Raw genomic sequence first — 17,265 nt, 5'->3', positions numbered from 1 at the left:
CTGATTCGCCCGCCTCTCCCTCAAACTGAATGTGATATTTGATCATCTTATGATCAGTGCTATCTCAGGGTACCTTCACTATGAGGTTTTTAATTAGTCATGTCTCATTGCACAGTAGCAGATCAAGTATAGCTTGCTCTGTGTTTGGCGGTAGAACGTGCTGCTGGAAGAATCTGTACCGAAAAAATACTACAAATACATTATCCATGCTACCTTTGCCAACCTGATTCGGTCTATCTATAAGTAGATTAAAATCACCCATCTTCAGAACTTTCCAACAAGCCCGCAGCATTTCCCGCTGTCATACAGCTTGGGTACTGTTAGCAGACCTAAAAATCACTCCAGAATGTAACTACTTACCTTTACTATTTCTCATCTCTAACCAAACTTATTCTAAATCGTGATCCCCATCTCTCTATTGTACCAATGTCATCCTTATTGCATTTTAAATAACTTATATTATAGGGTATTATAAAGTATTATAAAGGAATATAAAAGGTTTATAAAGAATTGTTAAAAGAGTTATAATGCTTACAGAGTATTATAAAATGTTAGAAATTATGAAGAATTATGAATTTTCTAAAGGAATCAAATCTTTGTGTGGGATTCTGAGATGTTATAAACAGGTATAATGTCTTATGAAGGGTTTTAATGTGATTACAAAGATTTATAAAAGATAATAAAGTATTATAAAATATTATAAAGTACTGTAACATATTATAAAGTGTGGAAAAGTATGATAAAGGGTTATAAAATATTATAAAAGGTTATAACGAGTCATAAATGATTATAAACGGTTATAAATTATTATAAAGCATTACAAATGATTTTCAAGTACGATAACGTATTATGCAGTGATGTAAAAGATTATACAGGATTACAAAGGGTTAAAAAGAATTCAAACATATTATAAAGTGTTATAAAGGATAAAAAATGAGTCTAAAAGATTATAAAGGGTTATAAAGTATTATAAATGATTATCAAGTGTTATGTAGGATTATAAAGCCATGTAAAGGCCTATTAAGCACAATAGAGGAAAGGCCTGTGAGCAAACTCGAACCTGACGGGACTGACAGCATATGTCGGGTTTGGGTCGAGGTCCACTTCCGGGTCTGGCATTCGGGCTCGGGTAGGGCCGGATCGGACACACTCTATCACTGGCAAGTGGCTCCACTGTTAATTTATTTTTTTGGACCAGAAATGTGGTTTTGTAACAGTTATTTTACCCTTGTGCAGATGAGCACAATGGTCGGGTGTGGTTCTGTCGGGCTCTGGTCGGGTTTTCCTTTGTAGACCCGAGCAGGCCTTTATTATCAAAGGTAAAAACATGATAACAAACGGGGTCTAAAGGAATACAAAGCATTATATAGGAATATAAAGGGTAATAAAGGATTATATAGGATTACAAAGTTCTATTAAGTATCAGAATGGATTTTAAAAGATCATCGATTCACAGTATTGGTGCAGCGCAGAACGAGGCCATTCGGCCCGTCGTCTCTGCATTGGATCTCTGAAACAGCAATTCACTCAGTTCCATTCCACTACCTTCTCTCCATAACTCTGCACATTCGTCCGTTTCATATAACTGGGTAATTCCCTTTTGAATGCTTCAACTGAACCCGCCTGCACCACGTTTGCAGGCAGCACATTCCAGACCATAACTGCTGACTGCGTGAAAAAAGTTTTTCTTCCTATCTCTTTTACTTCTCTTACTAAATAATTTACATCTGTGCTCTCCCGTTCTCAATCCATGCAGGAGTGGGAACAGTTTCTATCTATCTACTCTGACCACACCCATCATGATTTTGAATACCTCTGTCAAATCACCTCTCAGCCTTTTGTTCGTTAAGGCAAACAGTCCTACCTTTTCCAATCTATCTCCATAACTGAAATTCCTCAGCCCTGAAACCATTCTCCAGATGTTTTCCTGTACTCTCTCCAATTCCCACACGTCTTTTCTCAAGTGTGGCGCCCAGCAATACTCCAGCTGAGGCCGAACAGGTTTAACATAACTTCCTTGCTCTTGTACTCTATGCCGCTATTAATAAAGCCAACAATACTGTATGCTTTATTAATCGCTCTCTCAACCTGGCCTGCCACCTGGCACAACTTATGCACGTATACACTCAGGTCCGCCTGGTCCTGTACCCACTTTAGAATTGTACACTTTATTTTATATTGCTTCTCCATGTTCTTCTTACCAAAATGAATCACTTCACATTTGACTGCATTGAACTTCAGCTGCCACCTGTTTGCCCATTCAACCAGCTTGTCTATGTCCTTGTAAAGTTCTGAGGTATCCACCTCACAGTTTACAATGCTTTCAAGGTTCATAATCATCTGAAAACTTTGAAATTGTGCCCTGCACACCAAGGTCTAGGTTATTGATATATATCAGGAAAAGCAAGGGTTCCAACACCAACCCCTGAGAAACTCCACAACAAACCTTCCTCCAGCCCGAAACACATTCATTAACCACTATAAAGGGTTAAAGCGACAGGCACTACACCTGCTCTCTCATTATGTCGACATGACTCCCACGCACTCTCACTGTAGCCACAGGCCCAGCCTCCACTCTGTCCCAACGGCTGCAGATTCTGAATCTGCTCTGACAACATGGCGACAGGACCTCGCTCCGCCCTTGCTCAGTCGCAACAGCGACAGGTCTGCCATCGTTATGTGGCCAGAGCTACAGGCCCCGTCACCACACTGTCAACACAGCGAAACGACCCGCCCTGTTCCGGCATGATAGCGACAGGCCCCGCACCCAGTTTGTCAGCAGAGTGGCAGGCTCTGGAAATAGTCAATGATTCAGTTGCTCACAACATTGAACAAATTTAACAATTGGAGTAAAGGGATATTTCATCAAATTTTTGAACTGCTCTCTGAACTGTGTCTGGGTCACAGCATAAATCGCAGTGTTTGTGCAGCAACTCAGGAGCTGCAGCATGAAGCCCAATTCTACCAGATAATCAGGTACATAAACAGACCCAAACTCATGCTCATACCCCAAATTCCACATCCGCCGCCATGTTGCATATACGATTAACACTGCCCATAACAGGATGAAATTCCCCGAGATAACTAACAGTAAAATAATGGATTTCCTTCGGCTCTCCATCTCTGGGTCTCTGTGACTCTCCCCACGGCTGTGAGCTCGGAGCCTCCGGCGTCCTCTGCTGCTCACTAAAATGTATCGGACAGTGAGGGCATTGAGCAATAAAATCAGCACAAGTGGGACACATGGGGTTACAATGTAATGAAAGAACTCGATTGCTGCCCAGACCGGAGAGAGCAGAACACCTGCTGATACATCACAAAACCCGGGGGCGTTTTTCAGCCAATACCGACCTGTTAACATAAAAAACCAGATGATGTTATTTAAACAGCTCAACACAGTCGCTGTTCCCAGAACCAAAGCCGCCGTTTTCTCGCTGCAATATTTACTTTTCAGCTTCTGGCAACAAATGGCCACAAATCGATCAAAGGTAAAAGTGACGGTGAACCAGACAGACCAATCTGTGGCTGTGTAAAGCAGGATGGCGTGGATGTTACACAAGGGAACGGAGTCCAGGAATTGAAACTTTTCCCGATAAACAATGGGAATGTGCCTCAATATCAGGTCGAGGATAATGACCAGTAGATCCGCTGTTGACATGGCCACCAGGTAGTAAGTAACACACTTGGAGAGACCACACTTTCCCCGAGAAAGGATCCGAATCGTCAGCAAGTTAACTGTGAGGAAGGAAAATAAACATGAAATTATGCATCATGGTGGGAGCAAAGTTACCAGTTTGATTGAGAATTATAAATTTGTTCCTGTATCCAGTGATGCATTTAAGTGACTGGACCTGAAAGAACATATGGGAAGGTCTGTGATACAGTGAAAGGCAGGAGAGATTAAATGACAAAAGGATGAAATTGAAATTGTTAAAATCAACGTTGACCATAATCCCTCCCCCCCCCCACCGTACTTTGCGTAGTTTATAAACTGTTCCATCTCTAATCACTCCCAGTTCTGATGAAGGATTACCGACCTGAAACATGAACTCCGTTTCTTTCTCCACAGGTGCTGCCAGACCTGCAGAATATTTCCAGCATTTCCTGTTTTTATGTCAGATGTGCAGCATCTGCTCCCTGTTCCTCTTGTATAGAAAGTTAAATGTTGGACTGCAGAGAGATTCCCTCACCTGTGACAGGCTGCACAGAATTCTATTATTTCAAAGCAATAATGGGGAATGAGTCCACTGAGAAATTAATGAAACAAATAATCCCAATCGCCACTATGGTAACAGCACCATTGGAAATTACTAGGGCATTTATACATCAGTTTGCGAATAAAAACAGCAGACTGAAGGAGTTTCGGGTGGCATTTGTACAGTTGTTCATGCATTTAGTGATGGATCTAATTATTGTACCAGTGATAGGGATTTCTGATGGGGACATGGAGCTGAATTTAATGGAGCCAGTGGAGTTCTGGACGGTGGGCTGAAAAGTTGAGGGGAACCACTCAGAAATTGAGCCCCCACCCAGCGCAATTCAGTGGTGCTCAGGCAATAAACTGTCTGGCTCTCTGGTCCCAGGCCCTTTATGGATAGGTATTCTGCCTGCCAAACATGCTGAACCTTGTTATGACCATGGCAGGAGGAGTGGACTGTAACTTCAGTCCAGCTTCTCCAGTGGTCATAGGATATCAATAAATCTTCCCAACCACAGAACAACATCCAATTTCCTCCACTCCTTGTCCCCCAGAATAAAGCACAGGTTTGTTTAATCAACAAAAAGTAAATATTTATTCAAAAAAAACGAATTCTTAACAAATAATGAGCCCTCCTGGTGGGAAATGGATGTGTGAAGAGATTTGATATCCATAGTGAAGAGGAGGCGGTTGGAGCCAGGAAACTGGAAATTGTCAAAATGACTAGGGAGTCAGAAGAGTCATGGAAGTAGGTGGATTGTTTGAGGGCTCTCCCAACAAAGGCCCAACAGTTCCCATCCACCACCACCCTCCACTGCGTAGCTGAATTTGTTCTCACATTGAACAACTTCTCCTTCAACTCCACTCACTTCCTTCCAGCAAAAGGTGTTACAATGGGTACCCACATGGGAGCTAGTTATGCCTTTATTTTTGTGGGGTATGTTGAACATTCCTTGTTCCAGTCCGACTCAGGCCCCCTCCTCCAACTGATGTTCTGGTATATTGATGACTGCACTGGTGCTGTTTCCTACTCCCTCCCTAAACTGGAAAACCTTATCAACTTTGCTTCCAATTTCCACCTCTCTCGCACCTTTACATGGTCCATCTCTGACACTTGTCTCCCTTCCTCGACTTCTCTAGCTGTATCTCTGGGGATAGGCTGTCTACTAATAGCTATTATCAGCCCACATACTCCCAAAGCTATCTCGACGACATTTCGTCACACCCTGCCTCCTGTAAGCAGTCCATTCCATTCTCTCAGTTTCTCCTTCTCCGACGCATCTGCTCTGATGATGCGTACCTGCCATGATGGCGCTTCTGATATGTCTTCCTTTTTCCTCAACCGAGGAATTCCGCTACCCCCCCCCCCCCCCTGTGGTTGACAGGGTCCCCAAACGTGCCCGGCCCATTTCCCGCACCACTACCCTCACCACTTCTCCTCCCTCCCAGAACCGCGACAGGGTTCCCCTTGTCCTCACTTTCCATCCCTTAAGTCTCCGTGTCCAAAGGATCATCCTCCACCATTTCTGCCACCTCCAGCGTGATGCCACTACCAAATGCATCTTCCCTCCCTTCCTCTGTCAGCATTCCAAAGGGATAGTTTCCTCCGTGACACCCTGGTCCACTCCTCCATTCCCCCCAGCACCTCGATCCCCTTCCCACAGCACCTTCCCCTGCAATCGCAGGAGGTGTAATACCTGCCCATTTATCTCTTCTCTCCTCACTATCCCAGGTGCCAAACAATCCTTTCAGGTGAAGCAGCGATATAAATGCACTTCTTTCAATGTGGTATGCAGTATTCGCTGGTCACAATGTGGTCTCCTCCACTTTGGGGAGACAAAACGCAGGCTGAGTGGCCGCTTTGCAGAACACCTCTGCTCAGTCCGAAAGCATGACCCCGAGCTCCTGGTTGCTTGCCATTTCAACAGTCCCCCCTGCTCTCATGCTCACATCTCTGTCCTGGGATTGCTGCCGTACTGCAGTGAACATCAATGCAAGCTCGAGGAACAACATCTCATTTATCCATTAGGCACAGTACAGCCTGCTGGACTGAACATTGAGTTCAATAATTTCAGAGCATGACGGGCCCCCATTTTACTTTTATTTTTAGCTTTTTTTTATTTTTTTGTGTTTATTTAATTATATTTCATCTTCGTTTGTTCAGTTTTCTTCCTCATTTTTTTCATGTTTGTACTTGCAGCTGTTCAGTTTTCAATCGGTTAACACCCAATTTGTACTAATGCATTGTCTTTCAACACACCATTAACATGTTGTTTGCTTTTTCTCCATGACCTTCTGGTTGGTTATTCTCTGTGACCTTGTCCTATCTACATCTTCTCCTTTCTAATCTCATGCCCCACCTCCGCTTTACTTGCTTAAAATCTTGCAATATTTGCCAGTTCTGAAGAAGGGTCACTGAGCTGAATCGTTAACTCTGCTTGTCTCTTCACAGATTCTGCCAGACCTGCTGAGTATTCCCAGCATTTCTTGTTTTTGTGCCAACAGCTCAATAGTATCTGCAATTCCACCGGGAACAGTGGAACTTCCAGGACTACACCAGGTCTGGGACCAGGACTTCACTGGAGTTCGCACTCCGGGTATGTCTGGTGGGCTGGCCATGAACAGTCGGGGACTAGGTGTCACAGCCGGTGCTGCAGCTGATCTTGGACCAGGACCACTGCTGGAGACCCATAATCCTGATATGTGTGGCAGGGTCGCCTGGGACTGTAAGGAAGCGCGGGTCACTGCCAGTACAATATCAGGCCTGGGACCAGGCCCTTCGCTGAAGATCTGGACTGCAGGTATGAGTGGTTGGGTAACCATAGCCAATCAAGAAGCGGGACCACTGCCAGTATTATACAATGTCTGGGATCAGAGCCATCGTTGCAGACCAGGTCCCCAAGTAAGTGATATGGGGTAGCTTCGGTCAGTCAAGAACAGGAGGCCACTGTTGGTACTATACCAGGCCTGGAACCAGGAGCAGCCTTGGAGTCCCAGGGCCCGGGGGACTGTGGCAGAGTCGCCGGTTCAAGTCCAGTAGCCCTGGAAGGTAGGTCAGTGTGCTTGTTGAGTGAGGGAGTGTTTAGCATAGAAGCGGTCTTTGCTGCCGGGTGTCAGTCCATGTGTCATGGACTACCCACGGAGGAAGCCTCCCCAGATCCGATTGGGAGGCTGTGTTGCTTTACTGGGCGGCCTGAACAAGTAGCAGGGCTCCCATCAACAGTTCGTGTAATTACACTTAAGAGCTTTAATTAGCGTCTCGACAGCAAGGTTGGCTTATTCACCATTCTATGGGCCCCTCCACGCTTATCCAATCTCCTGTGGGCCCATTAAATTCCACACAGGGTATAAATTAAATATTCATGGTTGGATTTCGAAATGTAATCAAAAAACAGGGATTTCAGATGGAAAGAGCGGTGGATTGAGCAGTTAATAAAATAAGAGTAACAATTTCATGTCTAATAGCTTTATAATACATCAGCACCCCACTATATACTGATGTGGACATTAACACATTTTATGAGGTATTTTATCAACATTGTGGTGAATGGCTGTTTTCTGAACTGGAGGGAAGTATACAGTACTGATCTCCATGGTTCAGCACCAGGAACACTGCTGTTTCTGAAATACATTGAATAGGTAGACTGCGGGCTTCAGGCATAATTTTCAAAATGTGCAGAAGTCATGAAGCGTGTAAGTGCAGTGAAGATCGTTATATAATTCAACAGGGCATCGACAGGGGTGGTGGAATGGGCAGAATCACAGAATTCTTACCTCACATAAGGATGGAATTCAGCCAATCGTGTCCGTACTGGCTGTCTGAAATGGCACGTCCCAGAAACAATAACATTTCCAAAGCGCCTTTAATGTATTACAACCTCCCAAGGCACATTACATACGAAAATAAGAGATCGACTCACATAAGAATATTTTAGGTAAGATGGGTAAAAGGGTTAGGTTTTAAGCATTGTCTTCAAAGGCAGACAGTTGTGGAAAGAGTATCACAGAGCTTATGGCCCAGGCAACTGAAGATACCGCCACCAATGGTGAAGATTATAAATTCAGAGATGCACAAGAGGATAGTATGAGATGAGCTTGCTGTGTTTGGGCCGGGGGTAGATTACAGAGTTAAGGAGCTGGAGCTCTGTAAGAGGCGGGGCTCACAGCGCCAGGATGAACCACGCCTCAGCCTTTTAGTGCCACACCCACCCCGCCCCCAAAGCCGAGTGATCCGGCGTTTCCTTGTAAAAATGTCCACGCCAGTCTCTTTAAAGATGAGGGCCTGCCTCCAACAGAAGCCGCCCCAGCACAGGGCCAGCGGCTCAACAGTAGCAGCACTGTTACTGGCAGCGATGACCACTGGTTAGATCCCAGCGGCGGTGGAAAGGAGACCTTAAGTGGTTCTTAATAGGGTACTTAAAGGCTTCAACTGGACTCTGGGGAGGAAGGACGTCAATGAAGTGCTGACGGGCCCTCCGGTCCCGCCACCCGTCACAATTCTCTGGCCCCCTCCTCCGATATCGACTCAGGAATGCCCACAAAATCCAGCCCAGGGTATGCTGATACCATTAAGGAATTTGGAATCAAGAACAGAAATTTTGAAATCAAGGCATTTGTTACTCTATAATCATTGTAGGTGAGTGAGCACAGCACTGATAGGTGAAGGGGAGTAGCTGTGAGTTACTTAAAACGTCAGCAGCAGAGTTTTTGATGAACTGATGTTCACAGACAGTAGAATGTGGGAGACCAGCAGTAGGCCATTGGAATAGTCAAGTCTGGAGGTAACACAGTCATGAATGAGGGATTTGAGCAGAGGAGCTGAGACTTGGGCAGAGTCGAGCGATGTTGTAGAGGGGGAATAAGCCATTTCAGTGAAGGTGTGTATATGTGGTCGAAAGCTTATCTCGGGTCAAACAGGACACAATCCAGGGCTTCAGTTACGTGGAGAGATTGGAAAAGATGAGATTGTTTTCTTTAGAGCAGTGCATGTTCGTGGGAGATTTAAGATGGAAGGTTAAAATCGTGAAGGGTTTTAGAGATACAGCACTGAAACAGGCCCTTCGGCCCAGCGAGACTGTGCCGAACATCAACCACCCATTTATACTAATCCTATATTCCTACCAAACATTCCCACCTGTCCCTATATTTCCCTACCACCTACTTATACTAGTGACAATTTATAATTGCCAATTTATCTGTCAATCTGCAAGTCTTTTGGCTTGTGGGAGGAAACCGGAGCACCCGGAGAAAACCCACGCAGACACAGGGAGAAATTGCAAACTCCACACAGGCAGTATCCGGAATAGATCCTGGGTCCCTGGAGCTGTGAGACTGCAGTGCTAACCACTGTGCCACTGTGCCGCCCCCTTGATAAGGTAATTAAAGCAAAACTGCACGCAGTGTCAGAAAGTGCCACATTAAGAAGACACCGATTGAAGGTGTTTGGCAAAGAACCAAAGGGGTAGTGAGGAGAAAGTTGCGAGTTGTTGGGATCTGGAATTCATTGCCTGAAAACATGGTGGAAGCAGATTCAATAATATCTTTCAAAAGCGATTCTAATAATTATATAAACAGGCAAAATGTCGGAGTCTAGGCAAAGAGGAGGGTATTGGAACTAATTCGATAGCTCTTTCCAAGAGGCAGCACTGACATTCTGTGACTCGATGACACAATAGGCTAAATAGTCTCCTTCTGTGATGCATCCTTCTCCGATTCTATGTGCAATAGAGAGGAAGGGAAATAGGTGAAAGAGAGGAAGGGAACTCGAAACAGAGAGAAACAGAAGTTTGCAAACGTTTTCAGGCACAGGGATTTTGATTCGTGATCTGTCCACGCCTCTACTGCTGAGGCAAGCAGCAAACATACTTATGCTGCTGTCTCATGTCTGCCTGCGCTCTTAGCAGGGCTGAACAGCGTGCAAGGCTGTCCCACGATTCAGCGAGCTTCCAACTCTTAAGATACAGCATTTACATAATGGGCTGAATAGCCTCCCTCAACGCTTCATTAATCTCTGATTCTATAAGCAAGAGATTGAGCGTGGAGGGGGAGAGAGAGATGTGTGCTGTTTTTTGAACGTCGGGATTGCAATTTGTGATCTGCCTGTGCCGGTTACTGTTGAGGCAGGTGACACACAAACTTCCTGCTGCCTCCTCATTTCCATGAATTTTACGTGCCACCCAGGATGACACGCGCTGCATTCTGTCTGAACGCTTAAGGGAGGGGGGGGGGGCTAACTGTGTGTGAAACTGGCTCTTGTTTCAACCAGGATCCAGCTCTTAAATGCAGTCAGTCCCTCTTATAGTGAAGCGACACTGAGACACAGGAGGCTGCTGCTGCTGACTGTGAATGATGCAAATGTAGACAAGGTAAATGGAATACTTGGGCAAAGACAGAGCTGTGCGGTTCATGGATGAGGCACTTGAAGCCTTAATCATGGAGGAAAGAGGCCATGTTTCTGGGCTGGGGCGTAGACCCTCAAGGAACGCCTCCGAAGGGAATGGGATCAGGTGGCGAGGGAGGTCAATGCAAGAGATCTGGCCCCGAGGACCCGGCAACAGTGCCAGAAGTTTAATGAGTTTACACGGGTGGCCAATGTCAGTGAAGTCATCTCCACATGGCATCTCCTACCACAATACTACCAATGTCTCACACTGCTCAATATACCACACACCCATCACTCACCCATCATCAGTCCCTCACACTCAAGACTCACTCCTAACATTCATATACGCCACAACACCCTCAGACAGCTTCCACTGATGCCAGCCTCTCACCCACCTCTCAGTGCCTCCACATACCTCCAGCTATTCAGCTAAAGCAGGCACAGCATGTAAACTCAGTGCAACACAATCACTGACATTCTGCCCTCTCTTTTGCAGAACAAGGTGGCCCATAATCACAGGGAGCAACAGTGAACTGGCGGGTGCCAGGCATTAACTTCATCCACTGAGCATGAGGGAGGCGATGATTTTCCACGTTATGGGGCCGGCTGTGGCAGAGCGCATAGCAGCTGTAATCACTGAGAGCATTCAGGATGATACGATATTCGTGTTTTATGTCCCAAAACTCCCACCTCCCCACATCCTGCTATCTGGGATGTTGTGCAAGCTGCATATGGTGAGACCATGGATCACCTGCTTTCCATCCCATTCATCCCTCGAACCAGCCGTTTCCTTATGATTTTATACTTTCCAAAGTTAGCCAAAACTCTGGCTTCCCAGTCACTGGGCCTCCAGCAGCCAGAGAGAGAACAGCTGTGAAAAACTGATGATGAGACACGGTCACTTGGTCTGACACTCGCAGAACCAGATCAAATACTTGCACTGCCTGTACCTCAGGGAGTGAGATAACAAATTTGTATGTTACACAGGACTCTAATAAGAAATTTGATGGGGCAGCTTACAGGAAATGTTCATAAGGATGTATCTTGAGATGCTTTGTGCAGTGGCAGGACTGTCACACAGTCGATTGTCACTGTCAAAAAGCATGGAGGAGTCTGGCTAAAACGTTCAAGGCAGAAAGGGAATGTGTGACGGCCAGGCAGAGTAGAAGCACTAGGCAGGTCAAGCAGGACTCCCTTGGGTCCATCACCCTCCCGAACAGATATTCTTCTTTGAATATGTTTGGGGGAGATAACTTCTCAGGAGAATGCGGCAAGGGCCAAGTCTGTGACACCACGGGTGTCTTAGCTGCACAGCAGGGGATAAAAAGAGTGGAAGAGCTATATAGGAGATTCTATCGTAAGGGGTACACACAGGCGTTTCTGTGGCTGCAAGTGTGACTACCGGATGATATGTTGCCGACCTGGTGCTGGGGTCAAGGATGTCACGAAGCGGCTGCAGATCATTCTGAAGACGAAGGGTGAACAGACAGAGGCCGTGGTACACATTGGTACCAATGACATAAGCAGACAGAGAGAGGTGATCCTTCAACAAGAATTTCGGGAGCTAGGTAGCAGATTAAAAAGCACGACCTCAAAGGTTGCAATCTCTGGAATACTCCCGGTGTCACATGCCAGTAAGTATAGGAATAGGAGAGTAGAGCAGATGGATGCTTGGCTGAGGAGATGGTGTAGGAGGGAAAGCTTTAGATTCCTCGAACACTGCGTCTGTTTCTGGCGGAAGTGGGACCTGTACAAATCGGACGGGTTCCACCTGAACCTGTACGGGACCAAAATCCCTGCAGGGAGGTTTGCTAGCGCTGTTGGGTGGCGGGGCAGGGGGATGGGATATAGAGTGGAGGTACAGTTTGCGGTCAAACACAGCCAAATATAGAAGAGAAATGATATCAGTCTGGAAGACAGAGCAAATGTCGACTTGTTAGGGCACAAGGGAATAATGCAAGGCTGAATGACATCATTTTAACACAATGGTCGCAATGCCTTTGTCCCAATGATGGTGATGATAAGAAGGGTTCTGCAGAACAACATGAACTTGGACACCTCCTCCAGTGTGTATTGGAGGGCTCCCCCCGAGCGGTTCAGACATCGGAAGCATTGTTTCATGAGGCCGATGGTCTATTCCAGGATCTTTCTCGCGGCTACATTGCTTACATTCTACAGTTAGCTGGTTAGTAGTTGAGGTGTTGGTGGAGGTGAGTTCATGGAGATCAGAGGTCATGAGCCGTGTATAGAGGGGGGAAGCCTTCTCCTCCAAGAAGCCACATTCTGGTTCTCTATGGAGATCTGAAGATTATGGGACTGGCTGCCTGTTTCACAATAAAGGTACCGTGGCTGCTGCCAGATAGTGGAGCTTCACCAACTGGGTCGGTCACACACTAAGTGCACATTAATAAGAACATAAACATAGAGGCAGAGTAGGGCAGTTGGCCCCTCAAGCCTGCTCCAATCTTTAATACAATCATGGCTCATCTTATTGTGGCTTGAACTCCATTTTCCTGCTTGTCCCCAATAACCCTTGACTCCCTTGTTGATCAATGGAGTGAGAGTTCGCTCTGTACCTCTCTCCCTTGTCATGGGGACCCCTTGGAGTCACGTACAACACCGCGAATCCCACTATCATGACAAAACCACGGGATCTCTTATTCCACTTCTCCCTGCTGAGGGAAAAAAATATATTCTCCGAACCCAGCAGAGATGGGCTCTGTCACCAAGCGGATAGATCGATGGACACCATACTGGAAGATGACGAACATGTCACCCGCTCCTTTCCAGAAAGATCACAGCTCTGTGACCACATCCTTATTGAATCAGAGTCACCTCACACACTGTTCCTGGGTTAGGTGCAGGAAGGAAAATTGCTCTTGGAAAACACAGGGTGGGGAGGGCAGAGCCCCCTCGTCCTCCCTCTTTACAGAGCTTCCCCTCTCTGCAGCCTCTGCTCCATTTGTTGGTCATGTTACAGACCCAGAGACATTGCAACTAAAGTCCCCATATCGAGAACAGATTTGAATCGCCGAATCCTATGGCCTCCCTGAACGTTTAAAGCTCACAACACAACCTACAGAAAACCATCCACAGCACGTCCACCAACTTTGCAATAGCAGACGCAAGTCAAAAGCTCCTCACCTGTTAGTTGGATGCCTGTTCCTTTTAAATAACTCTGGATGGGGTTCCTCGTGCTGCTGAATGTAGGTTCAGTTGAGAGTGAGTAACGCGGCGGTCAGTGGACATGCACAGACCAGGATTCAAAGACGTGCATCAAAGCTGTTGGAATGGTACACTGACATCACATTGAGACGCCTCCATGCACCTTTTTTTATTCTTTTATGCGATGTGGGCGTCACTGGCTGAGCCAGAATTTGTTGTTAATCCCTGATAGTCCTTGACAACTGAGTGGCTTGCTAAGCCATTCCAGAGGGCAATTAAGAGTCAACCACATTTCTGTGGTTCAACAGTTACATGTAGGCCAGGCAAGGTAAGGATGACAGATTTCTTCTCCTAAACGACATTAGCTAACCGCCTGGGTTTTAACGAAAATTGATGATAGTTCCATGGCACGATTACTGAGACAGGATTTTAACTATCAATAATTTTTATCAATTAATTGAATTAATTACATTCCACACGCTGTCATGGTGGGATGTGAACTCCTGACCCCAGAGAATTAGCCCTGGCCTCTGGATTACTAGACCAATCATATTACCGCTATGCTATCAAACCCCTTAACAGCATATGTATGGTACGTTCAGGCTGGAGCATTGGCAGTATGCGGTATTGCTCTGGTCCCCCAGAAGTGGATGGCAGTGTGGCTCACATCATTTTATGGATCCACCTTCTTTATTGCTGGCACCAGTGGCGCTGTAGATCAAAAACCACTGCCACGGACGACAGAGAGGGAATTGGAAAAAGCCTTGAAAACAAAAGATTTCCAGGAATATGGGGATGGACAGGGGACATCAAGGCAGCATTTGAACGAATATGGCATCAAGGAGCCTGCACAAAACTGAAGTCAATGGAAATCAGGAGTAAATCTCTCCGCTGGCTGGAGTCATGCCTGACGCAAAGGAAGATAATTTGGTTGTTTAAGATCAGTCATCTGAGCTCCAGGACATCACTGCAGGAGTCCCTTAAGGTAGTGTCCTAGGCTCAACCATCTGCAGCTGCTTCATCAATGACCTTCCTTCAATCAAAAGGTCAAAAGTGCGGATGTTCGCTGATGATTGCACTATATTCAGCACATTCACGACTCCTCAGATACTGAAGCAGTCCGTGTAGAAATGCAAGGAGACCTGGCCAATGTCCAGGCATAGGCTGATACGTGGCAAGTAACTTGCGCGCCAAACAAGTGCCAAGCAATGACCATCTCCAACATGAGAGAAACGAACCATCTCCCCTTGACATTCAATGGCATTACCATCGCTGAATCCCCCACTGTCAACATCCTCGGGGTTACCGTTGACTAGAAACTGAACTGGAATTGCCATATAAATACCGTGGCTACAAGAGCACGTCAGAGGCTTGGAATCCTACGGCGAGTAACTCACTTCCTGACTCCCCAAAGGCTGCCCACCATCTCCAAGGCACAAGTCAGGCGTGTGAGGGAATACTCTTCACTTGCCTGGATGGGTGCAGCTCCAACAACACTCAAGAAGCTCGACACCATCCAGGACAAATCATCCATCCCACTTGATTGGCACTCCATCCACAAACATTCACTCCCTCCACCACCGACGCACAGTGGCAGCAGTGTGTACCATCTACAAGATGCACAGTAGCAATGCACCAAGGCTCCTGAGACAGCACTTTCAAAATCCGCGACCACTACCAAAGAGAAGGACAAGGGCAGCAAATACATGGGAACTCCACTACCTGCAAGCACCCATCCAAGTCACACACCATCCTGAATTGGAACTATATCGTCATTCCTGCACTGTCGCTGGGTCAAAACCCTGGAAATTAATTCCTAACAGCACTGTGCGTGTACCTATCCCACATCGACTGCAACAGTTCAAGAAGGCAGCTCACCACCACCTTTTCAATGGTAATTAGGGATGTGCAATAAATGCTGGCTTAGCCAGGGAACTCCATATCCCATGAATGTGTTTAAAAAATGGGAGTAATTGGAAGGGTGAGACCATGGAGAGATTCAAACACAAGAATTGGAATATTAAAATTGGGGTTCTGCCAGACTGGGAACCGATGTAGTTCAGTGAGCAGAGGGGTGATGAGTGATCGGGATTTGTTGTGAATTGGGATGCGGGCAGCAGAGTTCTGGATGGGCTGTGGTCTATGAGGGTTGTAACTGGGAGGGTGACCAGGATAGAATTGGAATGATCACGTGTAGATTTAGCAAAGGCATGGATGAGGTTTATGCAGCAGATCTGCTGAGGCAGAGGTGGTGACGGGTGGTATTACAGAGCTCCTAGTACGAAGGATGAGTGATGGAGACAATATGAGGATGAACTCTGCTCAGCGTTGACTCGATACCAGAATTTGTAAAGGGACTGGTTGAACCCCACTGAGAAAAATGCTGATTATGGATAAAGTATGGTGTTTGTGACAGAGAGTGAAGGTAGTAGCTTCAGTCTTCCCATGACTTAAATGAAAGAATACTAATTCAGTTAAATGTAGTTTATAGATCTAATAGTTGGATGAAGAGACTTACCGGGTACACCAACAATTGCGAGGAGAGGATAGTAAATCGCCTGAATCATCTTCAGTGCATAAAAGATCCGGTCATCGAATTTTACCCAATAATAATCTGCAGTTAAATAGTCAAACCAATGGGATAAACTCATGTCCATTGTTGTAACATTCCAATCGATTGTTCTCAGATTCTGGCCCATTGTTTTAGCATTCCAATGTCTCGTTTTCAGATTCTGATCCATTGTGTAACATTCAAATCTATTGTTCTCAGATTCTGATCTGGCCTCTCTCTCTCACTGGAGCTGCTAATCCCTGTTAGTACCGGGTTGATGTTCCCACGGACACGATGGGATAACAGACTGAAAGGACTTTCTTATTAATAGAAGAGAAGAACCCTCCAGTGATACAATTAGGGTCCATGGAGACTGACATTAATCATGGTCGCTAAACAAACAGGTTTGGTTTACTATTTTCAAGTGAACATTTTTTTTTGTATTTCAACGAAGTGGAACATTTACCCGGTTTTGATGACATGTATGAGGGATGCTGAAGGAAGGAATGGTGGAAACAGCAGATGCACTGGCCAGGCTTTTCAATACTCCTTGGATATGGAATTGGTGACAGAGGTTGTAAATATTACACACTCTTTATAAAAGGAGAGATTGGATTAACCCTATAGTGTCACTCTAACATCAGTGGCTGGAAATTTCTAGACACTATAAACCTGCAGAAATATATCATATTTTGAAGAACGTGTGGTAATAGAACAGGGTTAATGGCAAAGCATGTCTGATAAACTTGATAGAGTTCTTTGATGATGCAGCAGCTAGTGTTTATGAGGGTAGTCTGGTTCGTGTTATGTCTATGGATTTTCAAAAAGGCCTATGATTAAATGGCATTTCATAGACTTGTTCTGAAAAATGAAATTCACGGTTGAATGGGACAATGACAGTGTGGATATAACGCAGAATCAGGGACGGAAAATAGAGAGAAATGAAGAACAGTTATTTTACAGATTGGT

At 45.7% G+C, this 17,265-nt stretch overlaps 1 protein-coding gene across 1 annotated transcript; it reads right to left on the bottom strand.

Moving 5' to 3' along the window:
• Positions 1 to 2,803: 2,803 nt before the first annotated feature.
• LOC137360194 (probable G-protein coupled receptor 139) lies at positions 2,804 to 16,503 on the bottom strand. The gene is made up of 2 exons (XM_068025735.1): positions 16,264 to 16,503; positions 2,804 to 3,735 (listed from the first exon to the last, which is right to left on the bottom strand). Exons 1-2 carry the CDS (start codon positions 16,484 to 16,486, stop codon positions 2,804 to 2,806), a joined length of 1,155 nt encoding a protein of 384 aa, XP_067881836.1. The 5' UTR covers positions 16,487 to 16,503.
• Between the last annotated feature and the right edge of the window lie 762 nt (positions 16,504 to 17,265).

This window comes from Heterodontus francisci, unplaced genomic scaffold, assembly GCF_036365525.1.
Source record: "Heterodontus francisci isolate sHetFra1 unplaced genomic scaffold, sHetFra1.hap1 HAP1_SCAFFOLD_537, whole genome shotgun sequence".
NCBI classification, from domain to species: Eukaryota; Metazoa; Chordata; class Chondrichthyes; order Heterodontiformes; family Heterodontidae; genus Heterodontus; species Heterodontus francisci.
This window is presented reverse-complemented; position numbering and strand designations above follow the sequence as displayed.